Source organism: Cololabis saira, chromosome 5 (assembly GCF_033807715.1).
Source record: "Cololabis saira isolate AMF1-May2022 chromosome 5, fColSai1.1, whole genome shotgun sequence".
NCBI lineage: Eukaryota > Metazoa > Chordata > Actinopteri > Beloniformes > Belonidae > Cololabis > Cololabis saira.
This window is the reverse complement of record NC_084591.1, coordinates 13,275,900-13,291,511: the sequence shown is the minus strand read 5'-3', so window position 1 is coordinate 13,291,511 and position 15,612 is coordinate 13,275,900. Positions and strand designations below refer to the sequence as shown.

At 41.1% G+C, this 15,612-nt stretch overlaps 1 protein-coding gene across 1 annotated transcript in view; it reads left to right on the top strand.

The window, feature by feature from the left end:
- The first annotated feature begins 1,503 nt into the window (after window positions 1-1,503).
- Window positions 1,504-15,612, top strand: part of LOC133443762 (LHFPL tetraspan subfamily member 3 protein-like) — a 39,808-nt gene continuing 25,699 nt past the window's right edge. Inside the window, exon 1 of the mRNA XM_061720958.1 lies at window positions 1,504-2,512. Coding sequence (XP_061576942.1) covers window positions 2,086-2,512 — 427 coding nt within the window. The 5' untranslated portion in view covers window positions 1,504-2,085. The remainder of the gene's footprint in view (window positions 2,513-15,612) is intronic.

Below are 15,612 nucleotides of genomic sequence, written 5' to 3'. Positions count from 1 at the left end.
AAACAACGTGAGTGAAAATGATCACAAAGAGAGAAAATATGACAGTAGACAAAAGCAAAATGATCATGGTGGACAAAGCCGATCCAAACGACATGCAAAACGACAACAGTCAATGACAATGGGAGCAGCAGATGTTTTGAGTGGAAGTACAATGTTTTCAAACCCGTGAGTATCATTCAGAACTGATTCTTTCAGTGGCCTAAAGCCACACTTTGATCCACCAACCCTCACGGACCATATAGGCCACAAAAAACTAGAAACAGCCTTGATGATAATTAGGGCCGAGCACTTACAAGGCCCTATTGTATCCGTACGAAATTTTTTTTTTTCTCGTTATTTTTCTTTTTCCGACGAAATGAGGGCCTTTTTGCCCCCCTAAACGTGCCCCAAAAGTCACCAAATTTTGCACGCAAGCCAGGCCTGGCGAAAAATTTGCTATTTAATGGTTTCCATTAATGGGCGTGGCAAGATGGCTCAACAGCGCCCCCTAGAAAACTTCGTGCCTCAAGCCTCACAATACGGTTTGACGTACATGCACGAAAATCGGTACAAACCTGTATCATGTCGCAACTTAAAGAAAAGTCTCTTGGCGCCATGGCTGAAACCGAACAGGAAGTCAGCCATTTTGAATTAATCCTGTAATTTTGCCGTAATTTATGCCATTTCTTTGGCCACTTCTTCGCCCGAAGGGTAATGTGCACCCAGGTGTGTTATACATCAAAATGTGCGTCTCGATCCTGCAACGGTGCGCATTACTTTTCTCAGTCAAAAGCGTTACCGTGGCGACGATAGACGCCAAAAAGTGCCCCCCCCTTCATCTAATTGGTCCATATTTGATAGTTCCTACTTTCTGCTATAACTTTTGAATGGTTTGACATAAAGAGTCGTGGGTGGTGTCATCGGACTTAGTTTTGAGTACTTGAGCTTCATTGGCTGAATTAGCCCCTCCCCTTCTTCTGATTGGTCGATATCTGATAATTCCTACTTTCTGCCATAACTTTTGAATGGTTTGATATAGAGAGTCGTGGGTGGTGTCATCCGCTAAATGTCCAGGCCTGAAGAATCTACATACAAGTCATACAAGCTTCCACTGCAGCCTGAACGTGCACCAGGGTGCGAGGGCCTGTTCATCGCTGCTTGCAGCTTTAATTATGAATTTACTTCTTTGGCTTTTTTTCCCAGTTTTGTTTCTCTGTCTTACATAACCACCTGGTAGGAAAGCAGGGCACCTAGTGGAGCCGATTGTCGAGTGTGCCTTGCACAAAGCGATGAAACCCAAATGGGATCGAGGGGAAGGCTGTTATCTAACTGAAATAGACGCACGCGTGAAAAACCCCTGGCTCTCAGCCATCGCCGTGTCTCTCTCGGACGTTGACGCAGCGTTAAGGCTGATTTATGGCCCGCGTTACACCAACGCAGAGCCTACGGCGTAGGGAACGCGGCGACCCTCCCTCCTCCCTCCTCCCTCCCTCCTCGCAGCATCACCGGCTGCGCCCAGCATCACCGACCCCGTCACAAACAACACATTCCCACATTGACGACACCGACTAGGCGACTGCTTTCTCAATGATTCATTGCGCTCAGCTGCATTGGTTATTTTTTGACTGCATTCGGCCCGGTTTGGAGACGTAGATCGAGCCAGGTTGGTTATCTTTTCTCTCTCTCTCTCTCTCTTAGACGTGGAGGAGACGCGGCGCATCACATGTTGTAGACTGTAGCTGCTGCGGTGGATGTGAATTTTCCAAGGACACCAAAAAAAAAAGATAAGAAAAATGCGGCAGCGATGAGCACGTCTGCAGGATAGAAGGAGCAAGTGAGGAGGAGGCTGTGCAGGAAACCCAGTTTTCATCACATCCAGGGTTCAACATCTCCTCGCCGCCTGATCTCGGGATGCCACGTCATGAGTTGATCGCTCTCGACAGATGTGTTGCAGCTGCACGGACATAGATCTCCCGATTCTGCTGATAAATGTTTATGATTCTATGAAAAAGGAGGGGTGGGAAACCGTTGACGTGCTAAATGTTTGGTCCTCGTTCGGCGCACAACGAGATCTCAACAGTCTTTTAGTCATTGCAATTGCATAAGATGATACCTGGATCTGCCGCATCAATGCTACCGTCTGCAGAAGCTGCGAAACTGTACCAGACCAATTACGTCCGGAACTCCCGGGTCATCGGACTTCTCTGGGCCATTTTTACTATCCTGTTCGGCATCGTGAACGTGACCATCTTCTCGCAGCCCTATTGGATCGGGGATGGCGTGGACACGCCGCAGGTCGGTTACTTCGGCCTCTTCCACTATTGCATCGGGGACGGAATCTCCAGAGACCTGGCGTGTCAGGGCAGCTTCACAGAGTTCGCCGCCATCCCGTCCAGCGCCTTCAAGGCCGCCTCCTTCTTCATCGGGATGTCCATGATGCTGGTGGTGTCCTGCATCGGCTGCTTCAGCCTCTTCTTCCTCCTCAGCACCTCCACCGTGTACAAGATCTGTGGCTGGATGCAAGCAGCATCAGGTTGGTTAAAGACCCTCTTCACGGTGCACTTTGTTGTCACTGTATACTCCCAATATATGTAACACATGTCCATATCCAAAATGTGACACATTTTTTGTGTTTATGGAATACAGAATACTTTTGTTCCTGTGTAATTTTATAGGAACACTTCAAACAATGAGATGGGTTTGATTTTACATTATACATTAATTATGGGAAAACAACCATGCAGACAGCACATTTGGAAAACCTGTTAAGCATTAAAACATAAAGAGAACATAATGCTCTTTTCTAAGCAGTTTCCACACTGAAAAAATAAATCTAAGCGCATGTAAATATAACACATTTAAATCTGTGTTATTAACAATTAAAAATGAAGTGTGTTGCTTTAATACATCTAGTTTTGAACTTAATCTGCATTTGTTCAAAAAACAAGACATTGTGCTTTTTTTCCCCCCTTAACAAGCAGTATTTATGTAATCCCAGGCAATCTTTTCATTTACACACAAACAACAAGCAATGGTCTTGTTGTATTTACTTTTCCTTTAACAATTTTGATCTATTGGGCAGATTGACCAACGTTTAGATGAAACTTGCTTTATTTGTTTGAGTAGAACACCACAGTAAAAAATATCTTACTTGATCTACTTTAAAAAAAATTAAGGCAACTTTTTCGCATGAGATTTTTATGTAGATCAAGAAAGACTAGTCTTTGTATAAACTATTTAATTTTTATTATGTACAAAATTAATTTGCAAGTAAAGTCAACTTAATTTTGATAAATAAAGAAAAATAAACGTAACACAATTAAGTTGACTGTACTTGCAAAATGTATTATTTACATACAAAAAATTAAGTATTTTATACAAAGACTAGTCTTTCTTGATCTACATAATAATCTCATGCAAAAAGTTGACTTGTTTTTTTTTTTAAGTAGATCAAGCACAATAGTTGTATCAGTGTACTCCCAATATATGTAACACATGTCCATATCCAAAATGTGACACTTCCACATTAAAACATTTTTAATACGGAAAATTGAAAAGTTTTGGGCTCCATGACAAAGTTTTGTGTTTATGGAATACAGAATACTTTAGTAATTTTATAGGAACACTTCAAACAATGGGTTTGATTTTACATTATACGTTAATTATGGGCAAACAACCAGACAGCACATTTGGAAAACCTGATAAGCATTAAAACATAAAGGGAACACATGCTCTTTTCTCAGCAGTTTCCAGGCCTTTATAAAATGTCTGTGACATGTTTTGGTCATAATACCAGAGATATGGTGGAAAAGCTCCCCTCTCAACCATGGCTTCACAGCCCTGTTCATAGTTTCAGGAGGCTGAGTCAGACAATTCAGCTCACCTCCACCCATCTTCTGGTGTTCTAGTGTCCTCTTTTGAAATCACTGCTCAACTGAGGTGCACCAAAATGCATCACCATGTGAAGTGAGGGACAAAAAGATTTGGTGGTGAATAATTGTACTCCAATCTGGGTCTGAAATGTCACAGTATTCTGGAAATTTGAAAAAAGCTCATTTGATTGCATATTTTCTGACTCATGCCACCACAAACAAAGAAACGGGCTTGTGTTGAGTCAGCGCTTTTAAGTTTATATGCACTCAAGGTGTTCATTTATATGCTATTATGTACAATGAATTATTATTATCATTACAATTTTTTCATCACAAAATCTTTCAACTAGATAGAACACTTAACTGGAAGTTACTAAAATAATTATTCTTTCAACGTGGAAACAAACACAAGCGATTATCACAATACAAATTTCATTAAATTTTTTTACATTCATGTTCCAAAAGACTTGTCAGAGCCTCGCATCATGTTTCACCAAAACAAAATCTATATGGTAAACAGTATCATAAAATATTTGAACTCACTCCATGTTCACTACAAAGATATACAGTATTAACTTCTAAAATCACATTGGCAATCACACACGCTTGATGGTTCCCATGCAGTCACCATCTGGTTTGTATACCAGGTTTCCATAATAAACTGGCCAGTCGGTGTACACACTAAAGTCATACCTGATTGGTATGTCTGGGAGTTCAACAAATTAACAATGTAATATGGATACAATAAGGATTCATTGATTAGCCAATAATAATTTTATTTAAAAAATGATTAAATACCAGAGTTTGAAACACAGTTTTTCACTCACAGACAGAGCTGTCCATGGTCCTGAAGTGTTGCTCTACTGTCTTAAAGATATAAGCATTGTATGATGTGTCTCACATCTCAACATTGTTTTCTAATAAAACTGTGACATTTCTTTGCTGAAATGAATCACTGACAGTCACCCACACTCCCATTCCAATAAGAGACCACCTGTGATGCAAACATATACAGTGATGCTGAATATTACAGTTGGTACACATGTAAGAAAGAGTCTTTTGAAAAGTCAATTGCAGCAGCAACAACAGAATTGTTTAGTGTTTGTGTTCTGTATTCTGGCAGACTGTATCTGTGTCCAGATGGCAACAAGACAAAATCATTAAAAAAGACTTTGGCTTGGATCAGCCAAGATGGACTCAGCTTTCTTTAAGGTCCTGACCTTTGAACAATTGTATAAGTTCATTCAGTCTTATTACACAGATTACACCTACAAATCTTTCCACACATCTTCACAATAATGCTATCGGCTAGACATATAGGCTTATTGGTTATTTTAAGTTTAACATTGAAGTGAATCTGTGTATACAGAATTATTTGTCTTTGTGACCTGTCTGTGGTGGACTGGCGTCCTGTCCAGGGTGTATCCTGTCTTTCCCTGCAACACTGAGCAGGAGTGCGTGGCATGGGAAATTGATATTGACTTCATTATGCGTTTTTATGGGATGCAGAGTATATTAAGTCTTTCTTTTCTTTGCATGGCAGAAGATTGACATATGAATATTGATAAAAAAATAAGGTCTTGTTTTTTTGTGGCCACTGAGGAGAAGATATCTTTTTCCAGTAACATCTAAAACTTCTGTGAAGAGTCATTTCGCAACATTGTGTAAGCACATTACTTCCGTTAAAATGGCTTTGAAATTATATAAAAAAAATAATACACATGATATTTAAGTTTGTTATATAACATCATATGCATGTAGCTGCAATGCAGCCCAGTCTGAGCTATCGTCATCAGCAGATTACAGTATAATCTTTAGTCTACGCTTGTTCAACCGCTCAACAGCTGAACAGCAGTTCAGCTGCAGGCAGCGAGGTTGTTACTGTGGGTGAATGTCATCCAGCGTGAGTAGATGCCTCCATCATCTGAAGAGTCCAAACGCTGCTAAACAGCAGTCCTCTCAGCTGTACCAGTGGTCATAGCAGTCGGATTCCTGTTTGCAGCAAACACAAATGAGCAGGATTATTTTGGAACAGCTCCAGCTGAGTGTGTTATGTTGAACTGAATTAACGCAATAAGCCTTTTAATGAGGAGACCTCTGGGCTTTGCGCTTCTGCTGCTTAGAGATGAAAGTAAAAAGCAAAGAGGAGATACCCTGGCTGTGGCAATCTTGCACAGGATGCCTAATGAGCAGGCTTGGCTGATTAGCACTGTCAAACTTTATTACACTTAGCTGACGATTAAACTCATGCTGCCTTCTCTCCGTAGCCCCGTGGAAGACAGGTGGCTCACTGACGTCCACATGGTGTCGGCAGATGTTTTGATATGAAGGTACAAATCTGACAATAATAGTGATAACCGACAGGCCAGACACTGTGCGTGCAAAGCATAAAGACATTTATTTTGCCTCCTCTTCATCAATCCTTTATTGTTCACCTTGAAATGCTGAGCAACACAGAGCACAATGACAGCTCCCCACCGCCTGACTGAAAAATGGACTCAGTCATAGCTTGTTCACACATCCTGCTTCAAGAATGGTCAGAGGACAGAAATGCCAGTGAGTATTGAACGTTGTACTTCCTGCTCCATAGCTTATGAAGAATATTGAAAGTCAAGACCTAAAGATGTGGATTTCATATTTATTAACATTTTAAAAACTAAGGACATGATTGTTGACCCTGGAAAGAAAACATGTGAGCACAGTCACTTTAATTAAAGGTCAGATTTCAAGTATGTGCAATCTTTTTATTTATCTTTGAGCTATCATTAATGAGAACTTAAAGTTTAAATATAATTATAAAGCTTTGTGTTAAAAGGCTCATCAACACTTATATTGAGCTATTTATTTAAATTAGTGAAATTACTTAAACCAGTTCATTAAATGTTTTTAATCAGCTTTACCCAGCGTCCCTGCGTACGAGACAGTTACAGCAGGTGGCAATACTGATTTTAAATGATGACTCCCATCTTTGCACACGGATTTCCTCTAGACTGAGGTTTTCAGTCCAGCATGCAACACAAAGAGGTACAAAAACAGCTTTGGTTTTGCTGCTATCACTGAGTTAAAGAGCTACAGAGCTGTTAAAGACTGAAATCGGAGACATGGATGAAAACACATCATTGAGGAAAAGTGCTTTTCAGACATTGTTGGTGATTTAGGTGACAGAAGACTGTCTTGCAGCTGCTTTCATAAATTTCCTTGCGTAGAGGTTGTTTGTGGATAAAGAAATGTTCAGAAATTCACGCCATCGCACAGACATCCCCTCGAGTGGATGGCTGACCCAGCTCCATGAAGTTCTTTTTTTTATTTAAAGCACAGGTAAAAATACTGAATATTTCATGACGTGGCCAGCCTCCAGGACACACTAGATGCCTCAAAATGTTTGTGACAGCTTAAGTAAGTTTGATGCAGAAATGGACTCTGTAACCATCCTGTCCAATATGGGCTTGTATCCTTCTTTAAATGCTATTTCTGTGCATCTGCTCAGGTTCATAATTTAGTCTGTTTTATTCCGCTGAGCTGAGCGCATCACAGAAAGATACACAATGTACACTTTATTTTATCACCCTTTTTCTATGCATCCCACCTCATTTTACTTATCTTGTACAATATTTGCTGTCCTTTTCTCGTTTCCTATGCTCTGCCGTGCTTCTAGAGCCTGCACACCAATTAACTGCGAATAATGAGAGGTCAATTATAATTACTTTTCTGTTTCCTACCATGTGTGCCAACAGTATTCTGTCATAGCAGCTGTCAGCGTTTTCCAGACTTTGCTAAACTGCTTCTTCTTTTTTCAAAAACAGATATGAATCATGCATGTGCATAAGCAGACCTTGTAAAGTCAGCAGAGCACATTTGCAGACTCATGGCCTATTTGGTGATACAGAGACTGGTCTCTTTTCAGAGGGCAAGAAACTTAGAAACCCATCCTCTTTCTGTATTTTTGATCATTTGCTCAGTTCTGTTGGTGTGTGGGTTTGTGTGTACATGTGGATTTCTTGGAATAATTAAGAAAGAAAAGATTTACTTTAGAATTTATAAGCAAGCAAAATGTCAGACTTGCCCTCAGGAACATCCTTAGCTTCTTCTTTGATGTGTCGGTAGTTAATATTCTAGGATAACTGGAGTATTAGTTATCCTGCATAGTAATGATTTTCCACAGTCCAGTGCTTTCTGCAGCATTTGCATGGTTTCTTTTGATGATTAGCTGAACTGAGAATCAAGGTTTTTTTTTGTTTTGTTTTTTTTTAGATGCAGTTTTTGTAGTTTTATAAAGAAACTGAAGCTGGTGTGTGTTCCAGCTTTCCATTTTAGGTGATAACTTTGAAAGTTTCAGAAATGGGTCTTTTCCCACATATAGACCATTTTGCCGTGTCACAATAAAACAAAGATAAATCAACATAACTGCACTTAATTTAAAGCATGATGGAGTTTTCCCTGTTAAAATATCAGTTTCAGCTTTTGCTTGTAGGTACTATCATCTAGCTCTCACAGCCTCCCAGCTCTACTGGCAAAAACCAAAGTCACGTTGGATTCCAGTCCCTGTCATCGCTTGTGACAGCTGCGTATCGTTTCATGGCACTATGTCATCCATTAACAATTATGAAACTAGCTCACAGAACCAGAGAGTACATCTTGGCAAAGGCAACCGAGACATTAAAGACGGCAATGACGGAATAGAGAAAACAAGAGAGGGACAGAGGAGGAGACTGAACAAGCATCAGTCACAAGTGATTTAACCTCCATGTGTATGGGGACCCTCTGTGCTAAAAACTGCAAAATTCCCTTGTTCTATTTCAGAGCTTTGTTTGGCTGCTCTCTTTCAAATAAGACAAGCCAAACTGTTACCCGTAAAAAGTCTTTTCATTGTTATAAAACCCATTTTTTCAGTCATTAATAGTATTACTGTAGAAATACTGCGTTACTGAGTTAAGTGAGGGGTTGTTTTTTTTTGTTGTCATTTTTTTGGTACATTATTTTATGTGGCAAGTGTTTCCACTGATATGACTTTGACTCCATCCATCCACACAACGGTAATTATGGGTTATTAAGATGAGCTAATTAGCATAACATGCATGTTTTTGGACAGGGGAAGAAACTGGCATTAAAAAAGTCATACAAGTATTGGGAAAAAGACGCAAACACCACCCAACCTGGACTCAAACCATCACTAGGTGACTGTGCTGCCCTTCAGAACTGAATCGATTTCATTGAAGTTGAAAATAGTTAATCCAGATCATTCCATTGCATTACACATGTAAATGAGAAAAAAATTAACAAAAAAAAGTTCTAAAGTGACATAAGGAATTGGAAAATTGGAAGCGTAGCAGAGCCAAAGAGAAAAAGACTTAGTTGAATTCTCAGGAGATCGCTATTAATGTATTGGTGTATTTTAATTGTTGCTGGGCAACAACTGAGCTGATGATGTCATATGCATCATTAGTGAGTAACGTTGGTGAGCTACAGTGATGCTCTTTTGCCATGACATGCCCAGGATTTCTAGACTGGTGAACTTTCCTGATTCTTTTCACCAATATCTAAAAGAATTAGTCTGGATTCAACTGGATTTCCTGGTAGCAGTACCGCTATGCGAAAAAAAGTCTCTGAACGGCACTGGATAGACATACAACCAATCAGAGAATTCACACTTTGACATAGGCAGAGCTACAGTACAACCAGACTAGTGACCAGAGGTGTCAAGTAACAAAGTACAAATACTTCGTTACCTTACTTAAGTAGAAATTTTGGTTATCTATACTTCACTGGAGTAATTATTTTTCAGACGACTTTTTACTTTTACTCCTTACATTTTCACGCAATTATCTGTACTTTTTACTCCTTACATTTTAAAAACAGCCTCGTTACTCTATTTCATTTCGGCCTTTAAAGGAGACCTATTATGGCATTTAATGTATATTTTAAACAGGCCTTGAATGTCTTAAAAACAATCTAAAGCTTGTTTTTTCTACATAAATCATAAATCCATCCTGTGGGCCCTGTCACTAGTTTTACCGCTTCTAACCTCTTTTTCTGCGCCTCATTTTTAGGGAAGGGGGGGGGTATGATAATGAGGCTCTGTGCTGATTGGCTCCCTGAATGACGTGTAGCAGGGGAGGAGAATAAACCTGCTCCGCCAGAGCAGCCCGAGCCTGTAAATGATCACAACACTGAATTTTCACAAATGGAAACTTTATTGTTAAAAAAATAAAATATGAGTTGTATATAAATAACATTTATGCACTATTTCATCTGGATCTGCCCGGCGGAGTCTGAACGCTGCCCCGGAGCCACGCCGGGCGCCCGGGAGCAGCGCTGATCCAGCAGCGCTGCTGGATCAGCGCGCATCACCGCGGCTTTAACCGGGAAATATGACCGGTTCCCACCGGCCGGGTGCGCAGGAACCGGCCTGGACTGCTAGCAGGGACTCCCGGGGACCGACCAGCGGAATTTCAGCCGGATCTGCCCGGCGGATGCTGCGCGACGGGCGCTGCAACCCCGCGGCGGGCGCACTGATCGGCTCCAGAGCGCATCCGCGGCGCATCGCCCGTTATCGGGGATCAAACCGACAGATTTGCCTGAAAATCTCGTAGGGTGAAGCTGGTCCAGCCTGGGACAGACCCCCGAGGACCCAGCTCCCAAATCACCCGGGAACCTGCATGATTTAACCTGGATCCGCGGCGCTGAGGCGCCGCGTCCGACTGGCTGAAGGAAGGACCGCTCCAGCAGCGGAGAGAGCTGGTTGTGGGCGTGGTTTCAGCAGCGGAGGCTGAACCTATGGAAATGAGCTCCTATGGTGACGTCACCATAGGCGCAGATTCAGAATGGCTCAAAAAAAGGTCACGTGACACTGGGGGACTCTGGCCGGCGGGGGTCAGAGAGCTTGCAGAAATTCATGGTATTTTGTCTCCCCTGTGCTGGCAGGGTGAGGGGAGACCACTTTATATATGTTAAAACAAGAAAAAACGTGTTTTTCATAATAGGTCACCTTTAAAAAAAACTATCCAGTTAAATTGCTCCATCCGGATAGAGTGAATTTGGTTGTGGTTGTTTCAGATGTTCTTGTCCAGTTTTGTTCTTACATCCATTGCCCTCAGATTCCTGCAACTAAACTTGGATGTACATTCCAATAAATGTTAGGATAAATGATAAAATGCCTCTGAAGTTTGACTTTTTGCACCATTACAATACTTATAGGCAACTAGTCATCATATCTCCTGCTCTCTGAAACACATGTTAATGCTCAATAGTACACATATTCTTTAATATATTTGCATTATACTAAGATGCATTCATTTTCAATGGCTTTTGTCCTTAATGGCTTTTCCCCCCCTTACATTACTTTTACTTTTATACTTTAAGTAGTTTTGAAACCAGTACTTTTATATTTTTACTTGAGTAAAAAACTTGAGTTGATACTTCAACTTCTACAGGAGTATTTTTAAACTCTAGTATCTATACTTCTACCTGAATAATGAATGTGAATACTTTTGACACCTCTGCTAGTGACGAAAGACATTTATACTGGTGTGCGGTGGAGGAGGAACTTTGGTAAATGACTTGTTGGCTTTGCAATAAAAACTTGTTGATCCAAGGTATCAATTCTGCTGCCATCTTAGTTGTCTTGAATAGTTGCTCTTAGGCGCTCCTGTACGAGTCATCGCATAAAGCCCACCTCCGCCCCAGGATGTTTTACACTGGTGGAAATATCTGTGAATGGGAAGGACACCAGACCCATTTCACAAGAGAGAATAAACACAAAGTGAATGTATGGTTGTCCAGGTTGCAGGATTACACAATCTGTTGTTGACAAGCGGCAGTATCCCCCCTCTATTTAGCGTCTTTGCTCTGTTTGCAGTCTCTGTCTCTCTGTATGATCTAAGATCAGGGCAGGGAGGCGTTGGAGCCCAGAATATGTTCCTGCAGCCATGTCTTGGTGAAACACATAGTACTTAATTCCTGACAGTCCAAATTTGTCTTCATGAGTGCTCCAAGCTTTTCCATTTTATGTTCCAGTGATCTCTCACTCACTGCGAAAATTGCGAGATAAAAATGGATTAAACTTCCTCTTTCTTGCTCTCTTTTTTTACTCTTGTCCTACTTTCTTGACATCTCTTTAACCCATCCGGATTTCAGGGCATCGGGGCTTATCCTCAGCATTACAGTAACTATAATCAATCTGCCTGGCTATTACTTTCATAAATAACTCACAGAAGGATTTTCTTTTTGTCAGAGTGGTGAGTTCTTTACATCTCTGGTTTAGTTTGCAGTTCCAAGTCAAAGGATATGGATTGCCACATGATACATTAAAGGAAAAATCTGTAGCAGAAATGAAGTTGAGATTTGACCCCGTTTGGTATTTGTGCTTAAAAAAATAAAACAGTTTAATTTGCCAGTTCTTTGCTGGGTTTTTACTGATTTTCGGTCACTTGACCAAAATATTTTAACTCATGACCAAATATAATATTATGTCAAAGTCTTTTCTACCCCCATATACTGACATTTTAAGAAAGTTTCTCTTTTTTCATGTCCTGCCTGATGAGATGCAGAGACATGAAGAAAGGAATAGACCAAACTAGGCAGGCAGTTTTTCGTGGTTTATTTATAAATGCAAAGCAAATTCAACAAACAGGAAACAGGAACCGTCTGGGATCAGATGTACTGGCAGAGATAGAGCACGATTATGCTGGATAGGAATATGTAACAGTTGAAGTGTATGTCATGTAACCTGGAACAAGGGAAAAGTCTGAGAACATGTGGTGGCATCACACTAGTCCAGTCTGATAATAACGAGGAAAAACATTGAGAACCTGAAGAAGAAGCTGGGATGATAATAAGGATGATAAGGGAGGAAAAAAAACTTAAAAGGTTGGAGGAAAAGGTCAGGTAGTAAGAAAACAAGGCACCTGAATCTCATCAGCTAACTTAACTTAAAGAGGACATACGGATCCTGCAGGACATCTCTTATTGTCTCTGCCCACATACTGTATCACTGCCTCTGTTTTTCTGTGGCTGATTTTCACTCCCATGGTCCTCTAGTGTTATTGAAAAGCTTGCTCTGAAAGGAGCTTTAAAACCCTCATCAGATGGGGAGGTGAAGATTGGTGGATCTCGACATGAGAGCGGCAGTCGTTCAGTCACATTTTTGGCTGCAGAGGGAAGAAGAGCGGCTCCGGCTTTGCAGAGTTAATGTGGCAAATGAGTGCTTCTGTGCGAACACCCATCAGACCTTTCAAAGCAGATTAATGCCTGACTGAGGATACTGATTCTGCTGCTGCCACTTACCCTGATTCCCGTCTGCTCCTTCGGTAGACGTATTAAATCCACATCCTTTGTCTGCATGCTAATGCATGGTCACCTTTGTCAAGGACTTGATGAACCTTCTGACCACAGGCTTTTTTCACTGAAAAGCACAAGCAGTCGGTCAGTCAATACCGAACCATTCAGTACTAAAGTAAAAAGAAAAAAAAAAAAACATAATTCAAATAGATGTGATTCATTAAAACGAATAAAAGGGCTGTCTTATTTTTGAAAAAACAACTGACAAATGACCTCGATAACTTTTCTGTTGGAGCACAATGCTTTGGGTACTTTATCTTTGACTCTTCTGACAAAAAAGGTTGCCAGTGTCTGTGAGAGAAGCAAAAAAATATATTCAAATGATTTCAAATATTCCTTTTAGCAGCACGGTGGTTTATAATAACTACTGCTGCCTCAATGCTGGTTCCAATTGCAGCTGGATCCTTTTATGTGCGAAGTTTGCACGCTCTCCTCCTCTCCTCTCCTGTTCAAAAACATGCACGTTGTTCTGACTGCTGATCTAAAGCAACCAAAGGAGTGAGTATGAGACTTTAGGGCTGTCTCTGCCCCTGACCCTGAGAGGGACTGGTCATCAGTTCGGGATGTACATCGCCACTTTCCCAGTGACAGCTGGGATGGACTTCAACCTGCAAGCTGGAATAAGATTGAAGCAGGTACAGAAAAATAATGAATGAATATTATTTTAGTTTGATAAAAGTGATTTGGTGTTCAGAGCTTGCCATTCAGCAAAGACGTTGGCCAAGTAAATTGAATCTGAAGATCCTAAAGTCAGTTTTAGGAGTAATTCACTCACTGTCATCTTCAATCATCTCCAGTCAATTAAGAATAATGTGGCTTGGCTTTCAATGAATCCAGATAACATCTGGAATTTCAAATGCATTTACACGGATTGACATTTTCTTCGTTTACTCGCTCTCTCCTCCCTACTGGTGTTACACAACATCTGTTCGTCCACTAAGCAGTAGCAGTCGGTCACATCAAGAAGAAAAGTGATAGCATGCTCTTTTTGCAGTAAAGAACGGTCCAATCATCGATGAACTGTACAACACAAAGTTTAATAAACCACTCTGTGGTTTGCAGGATGCAAAGATCATTATGTCTACCAACTTCCAACACCCTCTTGATAGTACAGTACGTACGAAGAGTAAGTGCCCATGATGGTTCAGTGGGCTGACCATATACAGTACCTACCGCCTTTCGGCGGTGCAGGTTCGATTCCCGGCCTGCCGCTCTCTACTGCATGTTTTCCCCCCTCTCTCTACCCAAGTTTCCTGTCTACTCACTTTCAAAGTAAAGGCTACTATAGGGCCACAAATAAAGAACAGTAACTACAGGAAATAGAAAAAAATATATGTTAAAAAAAAGATTTCCATGATGCCTGGAGCAATTAATCATCATAGTTGAAGTAGTTGATTATGAAAGTTGTTAATGCAGATTTTATTGTGGATAAACAGGTCGTTAACTGCTCAGAGCTCAGAGGGGAATTTCCATTTGTTATTGTAACACGATGCAGGAAGTACAGGATAGCTCACAAGTCATTTGCTAAAGAAGAACATATAAATACCAGGGAGGGACAGCGGGTGGGGGCAGTGTCACCGAATGGTGGATGTTTTGCTACTTTTCAGCGGCCAACGAGGGCTTAAGCCTTAAGGTAATGTCAACCATCTTCTTCCTTTATCTTCCACAGTTTGTGCAAGGCTTGTGAAGGACATGACACAAATGAATACTCGACTATTTGAAAATGTAATATTCACTTTAGTAGCAGGCAGCCCTCTCTCACGTGAGAGTGCTGAATGTAATTTAGAAAATCCTGATCAGCAGAGACCCCCCGCCAGGATGTTCCTGATGGCCAACCTGAGTACCACTCTTACTACAGGGCTGTTTTCGCGCCGTAAAGGCTCTTGGAGGCAACTTTTACAGAGCCATTCCTGGTAATGGAGACACGCACAAATCTACATTAAATCTACATGACTGCTACTGGAAACGCCCCTCATGTGACCACAATTAATTTAGGCATTGAGCCAGAGACATGTTGCTACGAGTACATTTAATGAAGTTGGAAATTACAAAAGAACAATAGATGGACTGACAAGATTTTGTTGGCAGATTACGTAGAGGCCCAGCTAGGGTTTCAGAGCTTTCAAGTCTCCCGCATTGAGTGTGAGACTCGCATTTCACCAAATTCACACGCTCACATGCCACACATGGCATTTCTCACCCTGAAAAGTTATTAACTTCACCGCACAGAAATCCCAACAAAAAGGCAGACCACGCTGCAGTAGACTGAGCGCTCATACAGCTCAGAGCAGCTGTCTTGAGTATCCAACCTATAGGCCAATCAGAGAAAAGAATTTCTCAGCCAATCAGAAAATAAAAAATATTTTTTTGCCGGGTAAGGTCTGAGTTTCAGATTCAAGCACTTCATCCCCTGCACCCCCATGAG